We start from the raw sequence: 14,236 nt of genomic DNA on the forward strand, positions 1-14,236 counted from the left end.
CATAATTACAGTTTCAAACCATGACTAAGCGACTGCAACGTTTGTCTTTCCTCTCTATAACACACACACACACACACACACACACACACACACACACACACACACACACGCACACTCTCTTGCGATTGCAATGGATGGAGTAATGGTTGCACTTTACTCAAAGTTCATAGATACCATACAAGACAATAATGATATCATGATTTTATTATCATAATAATGATAATAGTGATAATGATAATAATGATCTAACATCTGAAAAATTCATATCTACTCTGATAAAGTGATTGTTGGCATGAAAGTAAAAGTCACTATTGAATATTAATGAAGTTATAAGCTATATTAACTCCTTTACTAACAGAATAGTCACATTTTAGAGGACCAGCTGAGTTTTTTTTTATTGAACACTGAAGAGCAGGTCACTTTTTTTTTTTTTTTTTTTTTTTCAAAAATACAGTAGCTATAATGCAGTTTGGATAGAAATCCATTCACTTATGAATCCCTTCACGTATTGGTTGAAAGGCAAATCAGTAGAAAGATTGATTCCAAACATCAAACATTAAATATGTTTTCTATGTTTAACTGTCTCTCTTTATGTTTTATATTATTACTGTAAATAAGGTGGATGAATTCTTTGTCCGCATTATTGTATGTGTGGTTTGATTAAATGACGACCAGTGTTTGAATACATTGTAACTAAGAGGAGACCTTAAGGCTTGTGTGGGGTGTTGCAGAGAGAGGGTGTGTTGGTTAGTTATGTTGTTGTGTCTACAAGGAGAGGTTAACCCATCATTCCTGCCTGAAGTGGAATCCCAATAGAAACCTGCTTGGAATGCCGGGAACATCTCCATCCCATTCCTCGGTCACAACGGCCAGCGCTCCTGCCACATTTTGTTTATAAAGGCCTGAAATAAAATGTTTATATTATGTGTAATGGCATTGGGGATATGTGATATGAAACGGTGGAACGGTGGAAACTCTGACACAAGCCTGGAGAGAGCACATCATAACAGCCGCCCACTGTAAACACACCGGCGGTAGCTAATAGTGCCGATGATGAAAACTTGGTGTATAAAACATAAAATAAATACAGTTGTAGCCCTTTGATCTGAACTTTAAATCGTGCGTTTTTTCAAATCGGTTACACCTCCACTTCTCAGGAGTTCGGATTTGTGCCCACACTAAGATAAGCAGACAGACACGCACACACACTCATACACACACACAGAAGGCCTCGGACTTAGACGCAAGCTTTAAGTGTGCGTACACACCTGCATACACACACAAATATGTAAATAACTCCAAAAGTGGTAAATGTATAATGTGAAAAAAAAATGACCTTGGGCTGCTGACAGGCTTAATATTTTTCTGTTTAACTGGCAAAGTATGGGAGTATTGATTGTTCAACTTAAGAGCTTAGCAGGAAGCTTTTGTTATGTTCAAGAGTGTGGGAGGATGTGGCTAAAGTATGGCTTCGAACAACAACGGTTATTTCTGTTATTACTCAGGTAATAACTAGGCAATATCAAGTAGATAAAACCCTCACAATACTGACATTAAATCATCATGCTGAATATTGGACATTTCTTTCAAAAGATTCTGTATCTGGGACAAAATATAGATACTGACTTAACACCCCTGAGACGGCCATGTGTCTGTGTGTGTGTGTGTGTGTGTGTGTGTGTGTCTGCATATCTGTGTTTTTAAATACGCCTTAAACAGAGCAGAATGACAGCGAGTGGGTTCATGTTTATGTATGATTATGGCTATTCATTAGCATGGGGAACATAAAGGGGCTTCAGCCAGTGTTGGAACACGGCTCATTGACTGTGGTTGCAACCTTAATGAGGTTGCAGAGTGTAAAGTGGTGTTATCGATTAACTCACACCGACACTCTGCGGTCAGTAGGTCAGCCAACTGCTATCTTACAAACGACGTAATTAAGAACACATTTCTTTGCATATCGCATGTAGCCGTCATCATGTGAAAACCTTGTAACTCCAAATTTGGTGTTTTTTCATGTTTTAACTTCAAGGCTTACATGTTCCTCTGTGGGTTGGGAAAAGTCTAACACTCTTCGGCTTATGAAATCCTTTCAAAACCCATTGACTAAACTAAAAAATGCATGGCCGTCAAGCAAAATAAGAAGACGGCTTTTCTTAAATCCTGAGAAGGTGACATCTTGGAGATAGTTTTCACCCCACGACGACGATTTACTTCTTTCTTACATCCATGCAATTCTCATTAGCATGTCAGTAGAGGGATCGTAGCACAGAAGCCGGGCTCCTGGAAAACCAGGGTGCACTTTACTTTGTTTTGCAGGAAAACAGTGTGTACTACTCTTGTGTGAAAGTGAACAAAAGTGCCAATCCTTGTACTCTGATATCTGATGTATAGCCAGTGTGGAGTGCTGCCTTGTTCACAGGCTCTTTGTTGAATGAGCGTATCATATTTCCATCCATCCTGATGTCAGCAATGTGTGTAAGATGGCTGCTAGCGACAGTCTGAGTGTATACAGGTGTGTATGTGTGTGCACAGACTATGTGTTACAAGATGTACTCATTTCTGACAGATACCCTTGGAGTCATTACAGCATTCAGAACGGGAGCGTCGCCTCACTAAACCCCATGATGTGTCTAAGTCCCCGCTTATATTGACAATATTTCTGGTGTTGAAGAGGAGCAATAACTCATGAGTGACAAGATATTGCTACTTGGTAAATGTGCTATTAGACGTTGGTCACAAAATGCACACAGCTTGGAGCGAACATTGGACATGAAAGCTCTGATGTTAGTTTAGATGTTATATGGCTTCCAAGTAAATCTCTGGCTGTGTTTGCATGATCTTCACTCTCTTTTATAATGATAAAAACTACAAGATCAAGCAGGACTCACTTAGGCTGTTGTGTGGCCAAGCAGACGAGCAGCTTTAATATTTTCTGTGTGTAAATTCCAACATACAAGTTCTCAGATGTGTTGCTACAGTAATACAATAATAGCTTCATACCCACACCACGACTATACTTTTGAGATATCTCTGTTTTTCTAGCTCAGTTGTTAGATATTTTGACAGCTCCATTTCTCCAATGATCCTCCATGATGGCACTGGTTAGGGGAGGTGTGACACAACTGAAGGGTGCATTGTACAGTGCATGAGAAACTCTAAAGGTGTTTTGAGTGGAATCAGAAATGGGAGGAACATTTTTCACAGGAACTCTGATTTCATGTCAGAAAAATGTGAAGACTTTATGAAGACTTGAGAAGAATCTGAAGACAGAGCTTCAGAGGCAATAAAACCCTCAGATGTATCCTTCAGACAGCAGCCTTACCCAACATGAATGTCAAGTAAAATAAGACACAAAACTAGTTTATGAAAATGTTTATATAAATGAAAAAAGGAATTTGAGATATACGAGAACAAACAATTCAAATTCTATTCATTTTTGTGTGAAACAGACCAGAGGTTAATTCCACAAAGTATTCAGCAGTAACAGAGATTCCAAAACTGATTTTCAGTGTGCACACTAATATTCTATATATATATAACTTATCAAAATGAGAATACTGCAGACTAAACACAGTTGGTAATACCAGAACACACAACCTCTACAATCAGTGGCCAGTTTAATAATAATCATAGTAAAACATTTTATTATTATTATTATTAGCACTATTTAGCATAGTTACAAAGGGCTTTACAGAAAAAAAGCATTAATAAATAAAAGCTAAGACAAGCTAAAGAATAAATGCCAATATAAATTAAAAACAGTGTTGAAAAAAAGAATAAAATAGGCAAATATAATAAAATAAGTCAATACATATTATAGAAAAACCTGCGTGTAAAAATGTATATTAAGAAGTGATTCAAAAAGGCACTGATTTTGACACTAAGCTTGTCATGCAGGGCGTCCAGATGGTGACGGCCTGATCACCTTTATTTTGAAGCCTATAGTTTTGAAATGGCCAGGAAGGCCGTGCCTCCTGGAGCTCAGGCTGCTCTCCAACTCAAAAGAGATTAAAAGATCTGCGATGTAGCCTGGAGCCTCAGGAGGGTCTGTGAAATATTCAAATCAAACCTCAGGCAATGAGTGACGAGAGCCTAAAATGGTAATGTGATTGTGTTGTGTGCATTTAATTCGCGTCACATACCTCACAGCACAATTCTGCAGAATCTATTGACGTGCCATGGCTTGTTCATTGAGATGTTTAAAAGGTACATCATTAGGTATCGATTATCAGAGACCGCCTTTCCTGTGAGAACAGCCTGAATTCCTGAAAATGTGGATCACTACAAGGTGTCAGAAATATTCCACAGGCTTGTTGGTCGATTTATGACACTTGATATTTGCCGGTTTGTGGCCAGCTTTCACAATTTCTGCCATTCTCCTTGAACTGCTCTCATCACTGGAGGCGTTGTCGCCCACAAAATGTTTTTTCAACCCAACCCTAACCTTGTCATTATGTTAAAACCTGAGGAAGAGGCTGGTTCTGAAATGCTAGAACTGGTGCACCTGGCACCAACAATCACCCCACGCTCCAAGTCTCTTTGTTCGCTTGTTTTTACCATTTTAATAGTCAATAAATCACTGCATCCCTACATACCTGCTTAACATGGTGAACCACAGCCATGTGACATGCTGTGTAGGAACAAGTGGTCTACTTAATAAACCAGCCACCGAGTGTATGCTAGCTGGGTAAAGTCATATGTTGAGAATTTCATTTGGGGAAATGGGACAGGGGAAGCAGCAGGTGTGACACACACACCAAGCACTCTGCACTCCCTGGTACCCCTGTTGCTTCTGCTGGCGTGGGAATCTATTTCTCTTATACCTGTAAAAATAACGCAGCATATTATTCTACTGATGTATTATTAGCATTTTATAAAAAAGGCACAAAAGAAAACGAAATGTTTTCACTTCAATTCAAGGATTACACACTCTTCTATGGGTTGAGAATATTCTGCCTGGGCTTATAAACCCCTTTCAAACACTGGCAGATGGTAACATTTCATCATAAGTCATAATAATGAGGTACACACACACACTCACTCACTCACTCACTCACTCACTCACTCACTCACTCACTCACTCACTCAGAGACAAAAGCCTTACCATTTGCAGCAGAAGTAAAGGGCTCCAGCCAGCCCTATGATCAGCAGAGCCACACAGACAATGGTGAGAACCAGCTGCTCTTCTGCCATTGGCCGGAAGACCAGCTCCAGGTGGGCGCACCTGGGGCCATAGAAGCCTTTCTCACACCTGCAACACACACACACTGCACTGTAAGCTCTGACAGACAATGTTCATACATGTTAGCATACACGCAGGCACACACACACACGCACACACACACACACACTCAGAGTCTCACTTGCAGTGGTGCTCGTTGAGGTCCAGCAGCAGCATACACTGGCCATTAAGGCAGTAGTTATCTAGCGCGGCGTCGCAACTCTGTGTTGTAACCTTCGCCACACGAGGGCGCTGCTCCTCCTGCTCTGAATCCGCAATGAGACAACTGTTGGAAATCTTTTCATAGGCAACACACACATCTCACACATTTAATTCTGAGTGTCACTCTGTTCTGTTGGCCCTTTGTGATGAATACACATTGGTTAGACGTACATCTGCTGCAAAGAAAAGAGCAGGGAAGACTGTTCCAAAAACTTTCCTTTGGGACACGAGAGGTGCAGCCCTACAGCTTCTTCCCTTTCACCCCGGTCAATATCCTTCTGATACACACCTCACACACCCCCGCTCTCTGGACAAAACCTACTCCTGTTACTGGTAATTATCATTTTATTCATTATTAACTGAGCGATGTTTGCACAGTCCTGTGTCACTTTGTATTTGCACATTTTGCCACCTCACAGTCTTAGCAAATACCTTACAGACTAATTCAACCCCGGTGTGTAAAGGAGCGATACAGGAGATCATTCCTACCAGGTGCCATCAGACTCTACAATTCATCTGCCTTTGCCAGGCCTGGTGAAATTAAACTGTCTGTGGACTAACTTTTATTATTTTTAACTTGTCAAGTATTTATATCTTTATTTATTCATTTAGTCACTTGTTTTTTAGCCATAATCGCCTCTTGCGTTCTTATCTGTTGTGTTTTAATGTATTTTATCATCTGTGTGTCTTGGCTGCTATGACGACTCAATTTCCTTTCTGGGATCAATAAAGTTTTCTATCTATCTATCTATCTATCTATCTATCTATCTATCTATCTATCTATCTATCTATCTATCTATCTATCTGTTTTATAGGTATAAATGCTAAGGCTGTGTGCTTAGAGAGTATAGCCGTCTATATACAACTACCTCATGGCACACTTGTACACACAGTATACTTCCCTCTACAGTGGAAACCATAATTTTAAATGTGTAATATTGAATGTGAATGATATATATAGTTTAATGTCCATTGTGGGACTTGCTGTATGCCCGGTTCTCATTGTACTGTGTGTGTGTTGGTACTAAAAAACTATAATTTCTCAAAACTCTATAATCTGCCAACGTGTGTCTGCACCAATACTACCGAGACAAATTCCTGTACCTTTATTGTCCTTGACGAATAAAGTGACTCTGGCGAAGCACTTGGTTTTCCTAGAGACTTTCACAGAATTTTGCAACAGCAGCAGGACTCAAACACGTGCAAGTAAAACCCTAACGCAGCAGCGGCCATAGTAAATACCTGCAGATAGAGAAATACCTGCAGATAGAGAGGCGCTGGCTGCAGTCTGCAGTTTGGACGAGACACTCTTGGTGAACACATGAGGCCAGACCAGCATGACACCTGGAGAAAAGACAATATTTCAGGAGAATATTTGTATGTCTTGCATTGCATATAAGGTCCCATTGTATCAGTGCTGTGTAGGTCAGTATTGTATCTACTGGTTTACTCTGTACGTTGATGATACATCTCTATAATGTCATCAAGACTAATTCACCTCACCATTATTATACTTGGTGAACAACAGTGATTCTGAAATTGATCATGATAATTTAGTCCACAACATTTTGGAGCTTGGAATTATAAAGTCTTCTGTGGGTGGAGTGCGGCTGATATATTGAGCATCAAAGATTTGACATCTTGCAAAACTGTTATGTACTCTCTTTTTAAACATTTAACCCCAAAATGTTCATTTTCGTAAAAACAAAACAAAACAAAATAAACACCGGCACAAAGAAACATTCAAAGATCATTAATATATGGATAATTAGAAGCTTATAATTCCTATTGCTCACGACTTCTCTCTTGTGTAAACTATGCAGGTAGGACGTGGTGTGGTGTGGCTGGTGTTGCCTGGTCCTCTGCCTGTACCAGCCTGCACAACTTGGGGAAACGTGCGGCATGTGCAGACGCCCACGTCCCTCCAGACAAAAAAAAACAGGCTTCGTCAGGACGGTGTGCCGGCAGCGTATCCAGGTAACTCTGGTTATACTAGCTACCGAACCAACCAAACCCTCGCCATCGCTCCCTGTCTGTCTGTTGCTAATACATCCATGGTCCGTTGTTATGGCTGCACGACTATTTTCATCTGTTTTCTGAGGAGAGGATCCAGGTCGGTTGTTGGGTGTTTCTGACTTGGTTGTTTGGTGTAAAGTACACAGCCCAGGAGCTGGAAGTGGTGACGAAGCCACTTCTCTTTATTACTTAATTAATCATTATTTATTCAACCTTTTTATTATTACTAACTCTAATCTCGATGGCATGACAAGGGCCAATATTTTCTCGATAAGCTTCAAGTATTACTTCATGATGTCACAGGTGAACAGCATTTACCCTACCCTACGTATTTTTTTAAACAATTTGCACAATCTGGTACACACAAGGAAATTAACCTCTACATTTTCTTTTGTACATTTGTGACGTTTGACTATGTGCAATGCAAAATGGCTGCTCCGCTGTTTAAGGGTTTTCAGCTTCAAAGGATAAAGGTGAGCAGGGCCACAACAAACTTTTGACCTGTACAATCAGGAGCTATAAAAAGACAGAAAGATTATCAGTGGCTCATACTGTCACAGCTGTGATGGATGGGTCCAGTAGTCATGATAAACACACTGTTAATCACACACACACACACACACACACACACACACACACACACACCCCAAACAGAGCACAGTACTGAGTAGCAAGAAAGAAGTTGAATTAGCAATTAAAAGTAATTATTAGGGAAGCCTGAGGTGGCTGTGAATATTACTTAAGCCCCAAAGAAAAATCACTAGCCTATAATATTCCTATAATAATCCTATAGGAACTTATAGTGTCTGTGATACTCAACAGTGAGTTTATATAGTGACATTATTTGGAATGGTGTTCGGCAGCATTTTTTAAAAGATTTCCTATGGTATCACAATAATATTCCTATAATATTCGCATAGGAAATTACATTTTTGGTGAAATATAGTAGGGGAGAGCGGGGCAAGTTGTCACGTGGGTAAGTTGTCTCAGTGGCTTTTTTTCTGAAACTAAATATTTTAGAGTCAAGCGTACAATTACAAAAATGTTTACCTTCTTAATAAGAAGTTACCTATGTTGAATACAACAGTCTAAGTCAAAACACTATAATATAAAAGCAATTTGTATACCTGAAAGTAAATAATGAAAATATTTTTCTTCTCATTTTGTTCTTATAGAGGAATCAAAATAATTACACATTGTGAAACATAAAAGCAAGGGTCAGCTATAACCTGATAATACATTTGAATGGTTTAGTGAAGCTCTGAGCTCAGGGAAGGGACCTCTGTCAGGAAGGCCTGGGTGGGGCATGTTGTCACATTGATTTTGTGGCATGTTGTCATAACTATCCAAATCCTTTTTTTTTTTTTTTTTGGATTAGAAATAGCTTTACATTCATTCTTTTCTGAATAAATATTATTTTGGTACTTGCACCCACAAACCTTTGGCTTGTGTAGCAAGTGGCCTCTCTGCTGGTCCAGCCTCACATTATTACTGTTTTCTTTAAGTGACTAAGAAGCCATTTTACATAATAAAACTTCAAATTAAATGTGTATATATTACATGTACATTACCATACTGTTAGAAATTGTATCAGAATTTATGTTTGTCTGAGCATCCCAGGATGGGTAAGGGACAGGTTATTTTACCTGGTGTGTGCTGGGTGTCGATTTCTGAGATGAAGTATGTTGTTTTCAATACAAGAGATGGTTTTTCATGTTTTTCATGTTATTATAGTATATATACTTCAGAGGAAATGGAATTGTGTGCACAAACACAGCACACTTGTGACAACATGCCCCGTCATGTGTGACAACATGCCCTGACATGGGGTAAGTTGTCATAAGTTGTCAAGTGGTATTTCATCAGTAATAACTTTTTCTTCCTGTAAATTATTCAAAATGTAAAAATACAATTTTTTGGAGAAGACCTTAATGTAGCTAGAAAAAAAAATTGTATCTCAGTAGTAAGGCACTGCTGAGAAATACACCAATGAGTAAAAAGTGTGACAACAAGCCCTGCTCTCCCCTATCCTTCTAAAGTTCATTATCGGTCTACTGTAGTTCTTTTTCGTAAAGGAGGTTATTTGCAAAGACAACTATACAACACGCCGATGCCTTATTAAAACATGTTCTCCATCTGGCTTAATACAATAGAAAGTTCAAGTTCATTGCACATTGAGTTCTCAACATCCTTCTGCATCCCTCGGCAGGGGAGTTCGTCAGTTCACTAAACACTGAGGCATGGCGAAGTCCCTGCATCTAATATTTTGCCTCCAAAACTTCCACTTAAGATCGACTCCATTTCTGGGGACAAGTAGCGCAATTATCTATGACTAACAAGATAATATTGGTGATGATTAAACGTATTTAGTACAGTATAGGTCGCCAAACTATCATCTTAAAAGGAGCAGTGGTCTTAATGCTCTCCTGATGTGATGTCCCTCCTTTTTTTCGTTGCTCCCTTTGTTAGATAGACTCCAAATACATTTCTGTCTTGAATTTTGCATGATCTTTGCTCTCCATTATAACGATAACCCTGCAAGACTTCATTCTGACTCACCTGGTATGGCTATATAGTGCCAAGCCTTGCCATACCCAAATGACGCCCAAGAAACAGCAAATCAAAGCACAGCCAAACTACAAGCCCTAAACCTTTGGCGTAGTCTGACTTAATCCTATCTAACATTTAAGAAAACAACTTACCGAAAAGCGGCAGGAGGGCTGATGGCTTGCTGTTCCCCATTTCGGAGCCGACAGGTCGCTGACGGGGAGCTCGGTGGGCAGACAGGTATGCGCCGATCTGGATTATAGGCGTTTCCGACCGTGGAACCTGGAAACCAATTGGCTCGACCTTGCGGTTTGGTTTGGGTGTGGTGATCGACTCCTGTCATCTCGATAATTTCGCACTTCAAAGGGAGAAATAAAAAGACAGTCCCTCCAGGCACTATTGCCCAGTAATTAGGTGGAGCTGTCTCTATAGGACTCAATCTTTTATTATATTGAACGTTTAACCTTTTTAAATCCAGATATAAGTCCACCTATACATTTATACTGAATGTGACTGATATGATATAGTTTATATCAATTTTGGAAAACCTTAATCTAACCCTAAAAATCACTATGATATTCCTGTAATAGACTTACTCATTTAGGAACTTATAGAGCCTGTAGTCAATAGTGAGTTTAGAGTCACCTCATCATATTTTTTATTAGGCTATCTATTCTGATGGTAGCCCTATTACTATAGGATTTTATGTACAGGCCTATAGCAGCTGCATGATATTTTAAAGTGTTTCTATTTGTATAGTATCCTTATAAAAAATATTATAGGATTAGAATATATATTTTTCGTAAAGGAAATCATGTAATTAATCGGTGCCATATTAAAAAACAACAACACAGTGTTTCGGAGGCAAACATCTCAACATGATCCTTAACTGTATAATAACAGCCCATAATGCGTTTCACACCAGCAGTACTTGTGTAAGAGAAGTCACCAGTTATCCAAATAGTGGATATCTAATTTCAGAATAAAACTCTCGCCATGAGCCCCTCGACAAATTGGTGATTAACTCCCTCATGCTGCTAAACAGGCCTACACAACACTCGGCTCATGTGTTTGCCTATGGGCTTTGCTCTCTATTTCATATTTCTATTTCATTATACCTTTTTGAGTTTTTTGTTTTTTTTTCATTTTGCCTGGATATCTGAAGGACGCTTCAAATTGAATCTATCCTTCAATGTTATAATGAAACTCTTTCTCTCTTTCTCTCTCTCTCTCACTCACACACACACACACACACACACACACACACACACACACACACACACAATCAAACCGCATTTACCGCTAAGAGTTTTAAGAAAGTTTCACTGAGGAAGTCAGATCTTAAAAAAAAAGTTGTTTGTGTATGTTTGTTGTGTGTGCGTGCTTGTTTGTGTGTGCTTCTGTGCTTGTGTGTGTGTGTGCCTGCCTGCCTGCTACCCATCTTTTAATTCATAGAAATTCAAGCAACACAATAAGGTTCATTTTCATACATTTATTACAAAACTTTAAATACATGTGGCACATTAAATAAGTTAATTTATTACAATAAATAGGCACTGATGCTATTCAGTCTCCTTGAGCAGATCTCCCTGTGCCATATAGTGCAAAATGTTAGCTAAGCTTTTTTTGACAGGCAGAAACAGAAGTTGACATTTGGATGCTCTGCACTGTAGGCTACAGAGGTCAATGATGTCAAACTGAAAGGCTGCCATCTTTATCCACATTGGATGAAAAAATAAAAATAAAAATCTGCTGCTTTGCCCTGTCCACTTCTCATAATCCTGTTATCTGTGTCATTTTCATAGCCATATGATTTTTTTACATTTATGCAAATAGTGACGGCACTGACAATGATGACAATGATGACAATGATGATGATGATGATGATGATGATGATGACAAGGGACAGTGAATTGTTGGAGTCACACTGAGTTCTCAGATGGTGCAAGTTTTATCATCTGTGCTGATTTGGTGCACCTGAAAAGAAAAAGACATTGACAGACAATTACAAACCAGCTGACTAACCAGCCGTGGTCACTGATGTTTGGTGTAACACAGAAATGTAAACTTATTTTATCTCAACAGTTGTTAAACTATTAATAATGGTGATTACACCCAGGCAACTGACTTGTGTTAAATGCTTGAAAGACTGAATCAAATGATAAACTGGAAGATTATGGAAACTGCAAGTCTACATTGTTTTAATCCAACTGAAAAAAAAATATAACACTAAAAATCCATTCTTAAATTCATGATATATGGAGAAGTCCCAGATAAATATGACATGACTTGATGAGTGATGCCACGAAAGCTGTGATTGATTCACTTATCCAAGCCAAGGTCAAGAAAAGCAACCGTATTGTCTAGGAAAAGGACTTGTAACCTGCACAGCCAGCAGATGCTCACCTCTTACGGACACAGCAGTAGAATATGATGGCGAGGAAAAAGATGAGCATGGCCACGCCCACACCGATGCCAATCACTTCCTCGTAGTTGGGCGCAATCTGAGAGCCTCCAACGAAAAACAGGCAACGCGTCCCGCTGTATGAGGGCTTGCACCTACAGACACAGGGACAACAGTGTGAGCGCATTCCAAGGGGAACACGAATCAACATGCACACATGGAGATGAAACAGTGCTTCAGTCGTGATAAATCTTCATGTAAAAGTGTGTTGGTGTGTGTGATAATGCTTCATATCTCACATGCAGGAAGGGGTGTCGGTGTCTTGTGGGTACATGCACTGGCCGTCGTTTTCACAATAGTTGGCATGTTCCTCCCTGCATGGTTTGTGCATTCGCAGAACCCGGGGTTCCTCCATACTGCCTACACACACACACACACACACACAGAGAGAGAGAGAGAGACTGTAAACACAATAGCTTTTACAACTCATCGCTCAAAACTAGTACTTTCCCCCTCAAAAAAGTACTTTACCTTACATTAGCCACTAGCCAGGATCATCAAGGCATGCACTCTCAATTAATAGCAACATAACTGGTTAGTGACTTTCAGCTCAAATTGACAACTGACCAGCTAAATCGGTATTGAAGCAAACATCCAGAGCCCAAGGTAAACACAAGACTTACCATTGTCTGGCTGAGTTGTGAGCATGGGGTCCAACACCGCAGGGCCGGCTGTTGGATGAAGGTTGTCTAGTGTTGCAGATTGGCCTGCTGTGGTCAGGAGGGTCAGCACTGCCGCCACTGAAAAGATAACTGAAACACATGGAGGGGGGACGACACAAAACGGCAAGGTTAGATACCTACTGTTGAAAATCTTAATTTTGCTCCCTAGCTGAAGTAAGCCTTGTATGGCTCTCTTTCTATTTTAACAATTTCAGTATTTTCTTCATGAGCACCTTGTAGTACCCAGAGTTTATATTTTTGAGCACTCTGCACTTCTGTTGTAAGTCGTTAAAAATGTCTTTACCAAACACCAGAAATACTGTGGTTCTTTTACTCTAAAACTCATCAAAACACATGAATGATATGAAAGTAGTAATACTTAAGGACTATTATCAAAATATTCTCAGTGAATTTAAACTAATCTCAAGACTATAAAACTTACAAAAACAATTTGAAAGCTTAAGTTGCCTGTGAAAAGGTCAGAGTGTGTTGTCATCCTGCCCCTCATTTTAGTCATTTCAAATTTGAAACGTGAAATAAAGTAGAAACTTACCCTTCTCCAGGATTGTCTGCCTTTGAGTAAACATCTTGCCTTCTGACACAGTGAGATGTTTTCGTCTTAACTAACTCGTTAGGGGAGAGGTGCATGCAGTGTGATTAAGTACAGGTCTGTGCTCAGCTTTATATAGCCTCTCCAACCTTTGAAAAGATGTCAACAGCCAATCATAAACCTATAATTCCATGAAAAATGAAAGGCATTTCACACAATCGACTGGAGCCAAGATCATTTCCTGTGCCATTCTCTCCAGTTACCTGCATGCAGAGACAAAGTCTGAAGGCTGATGGCGTGGAGGAGGAGGGGGGGAGGGGGGGGGGCAGATGTTTCACCCCTCGAGGCACTTAAATGATGCTTTCTTCTTCGAAGGTTTCTGAGCCCACGCAAGCATTGACAGATTCTTGGGTTTTAATGAAGTGTGTAACTTCCACTTTTGAGGGGTTGCTTCATTGCGTGGTTGCAGGTGTTGTGAAAGCTTGGGTTTTTTTCAGAAGGGTGTTCGCAGGAGGAAGAGCAATTGGACCAGATTTTTGGCCAAGAATTTA

General features: G+C 39.7%; 2 protein-coding genes across 2 annotated transcripts; both read right to left on the bottom strand.

Annotated features, from left to right (window-relative positions):
• Positions 1 to 3,360: 3,360 nt before the first annotated feature.
• Positions 3,361 to 10,301, bottom strand: LOC139927544 (proepiregulin-like). Its single transcript, XM_071919724.2, has 5 exons — positions 10,165 to 10,301; positions 6,707 to 6,790; positions 5,367 to 5,490; positions 5,108 to 5,254; positions 3,361 to 4,826 (listed from the first exon to the last, which is right to left on the bottom strand). The coding sequence occupies exons 1-5, from the start codon at positions 10,202 to 10,204 to the stop codon at positions 4,697 to 4,699; spliced, it is 525 nt and encodes a 174-aa protein (XP_071775825.1). The 5' UTR covers positions 10,205 to 10,301; the 3' UTR covers positions 3,361 to 4,696.
• Positions 10,302 to 11,486: 1,185 nt separating this feature from the next.
• LOC139926920 (epigen-like) lies at positions 11,487 to 13,850 on the bottom strand. Its single transcript, XM_071918787.2, has 5 exons — positions 13,689 to 13,850; positions 13,097 to 13,225; positions 12,713 to 12,833; positions 12,416 to 12,568; positions 11,487 to 11,986 (listed from the first exon to the last, which is right to left on the bottom strand). The coding sequence occupies exons 1-5, from the start codon at positions 13,720 to 13,722 to the stop codon at positions 11,932 to 11,934; spliced, it is 492 nt and encodes a 163-aa protein (XP_071774888.1). The 5' UTR covers positions 13,723 to 13,850; the 3' UTR covers positions 11,487 to 11,931.
• Between the last annotated feature and the right edge of the window lie 386 nt (positions 13,851 to 14,236).

This window comes from Centroberyx gerrardi, chromosome 8 (genome assembly GCF_048128805.1).
Source record: "Centroberyx gerrardi isolate f3 chromosome 8, fCenGer3.hap1.cur.20231027, whole genome shotgun sequence".
Taxonomy (NCBI): Eukaryota; Metazoa; Chordata; class Actinopteri; order Beryciformes; family Berycidae; genus Centroberyx; species Centroberyx gerrardi.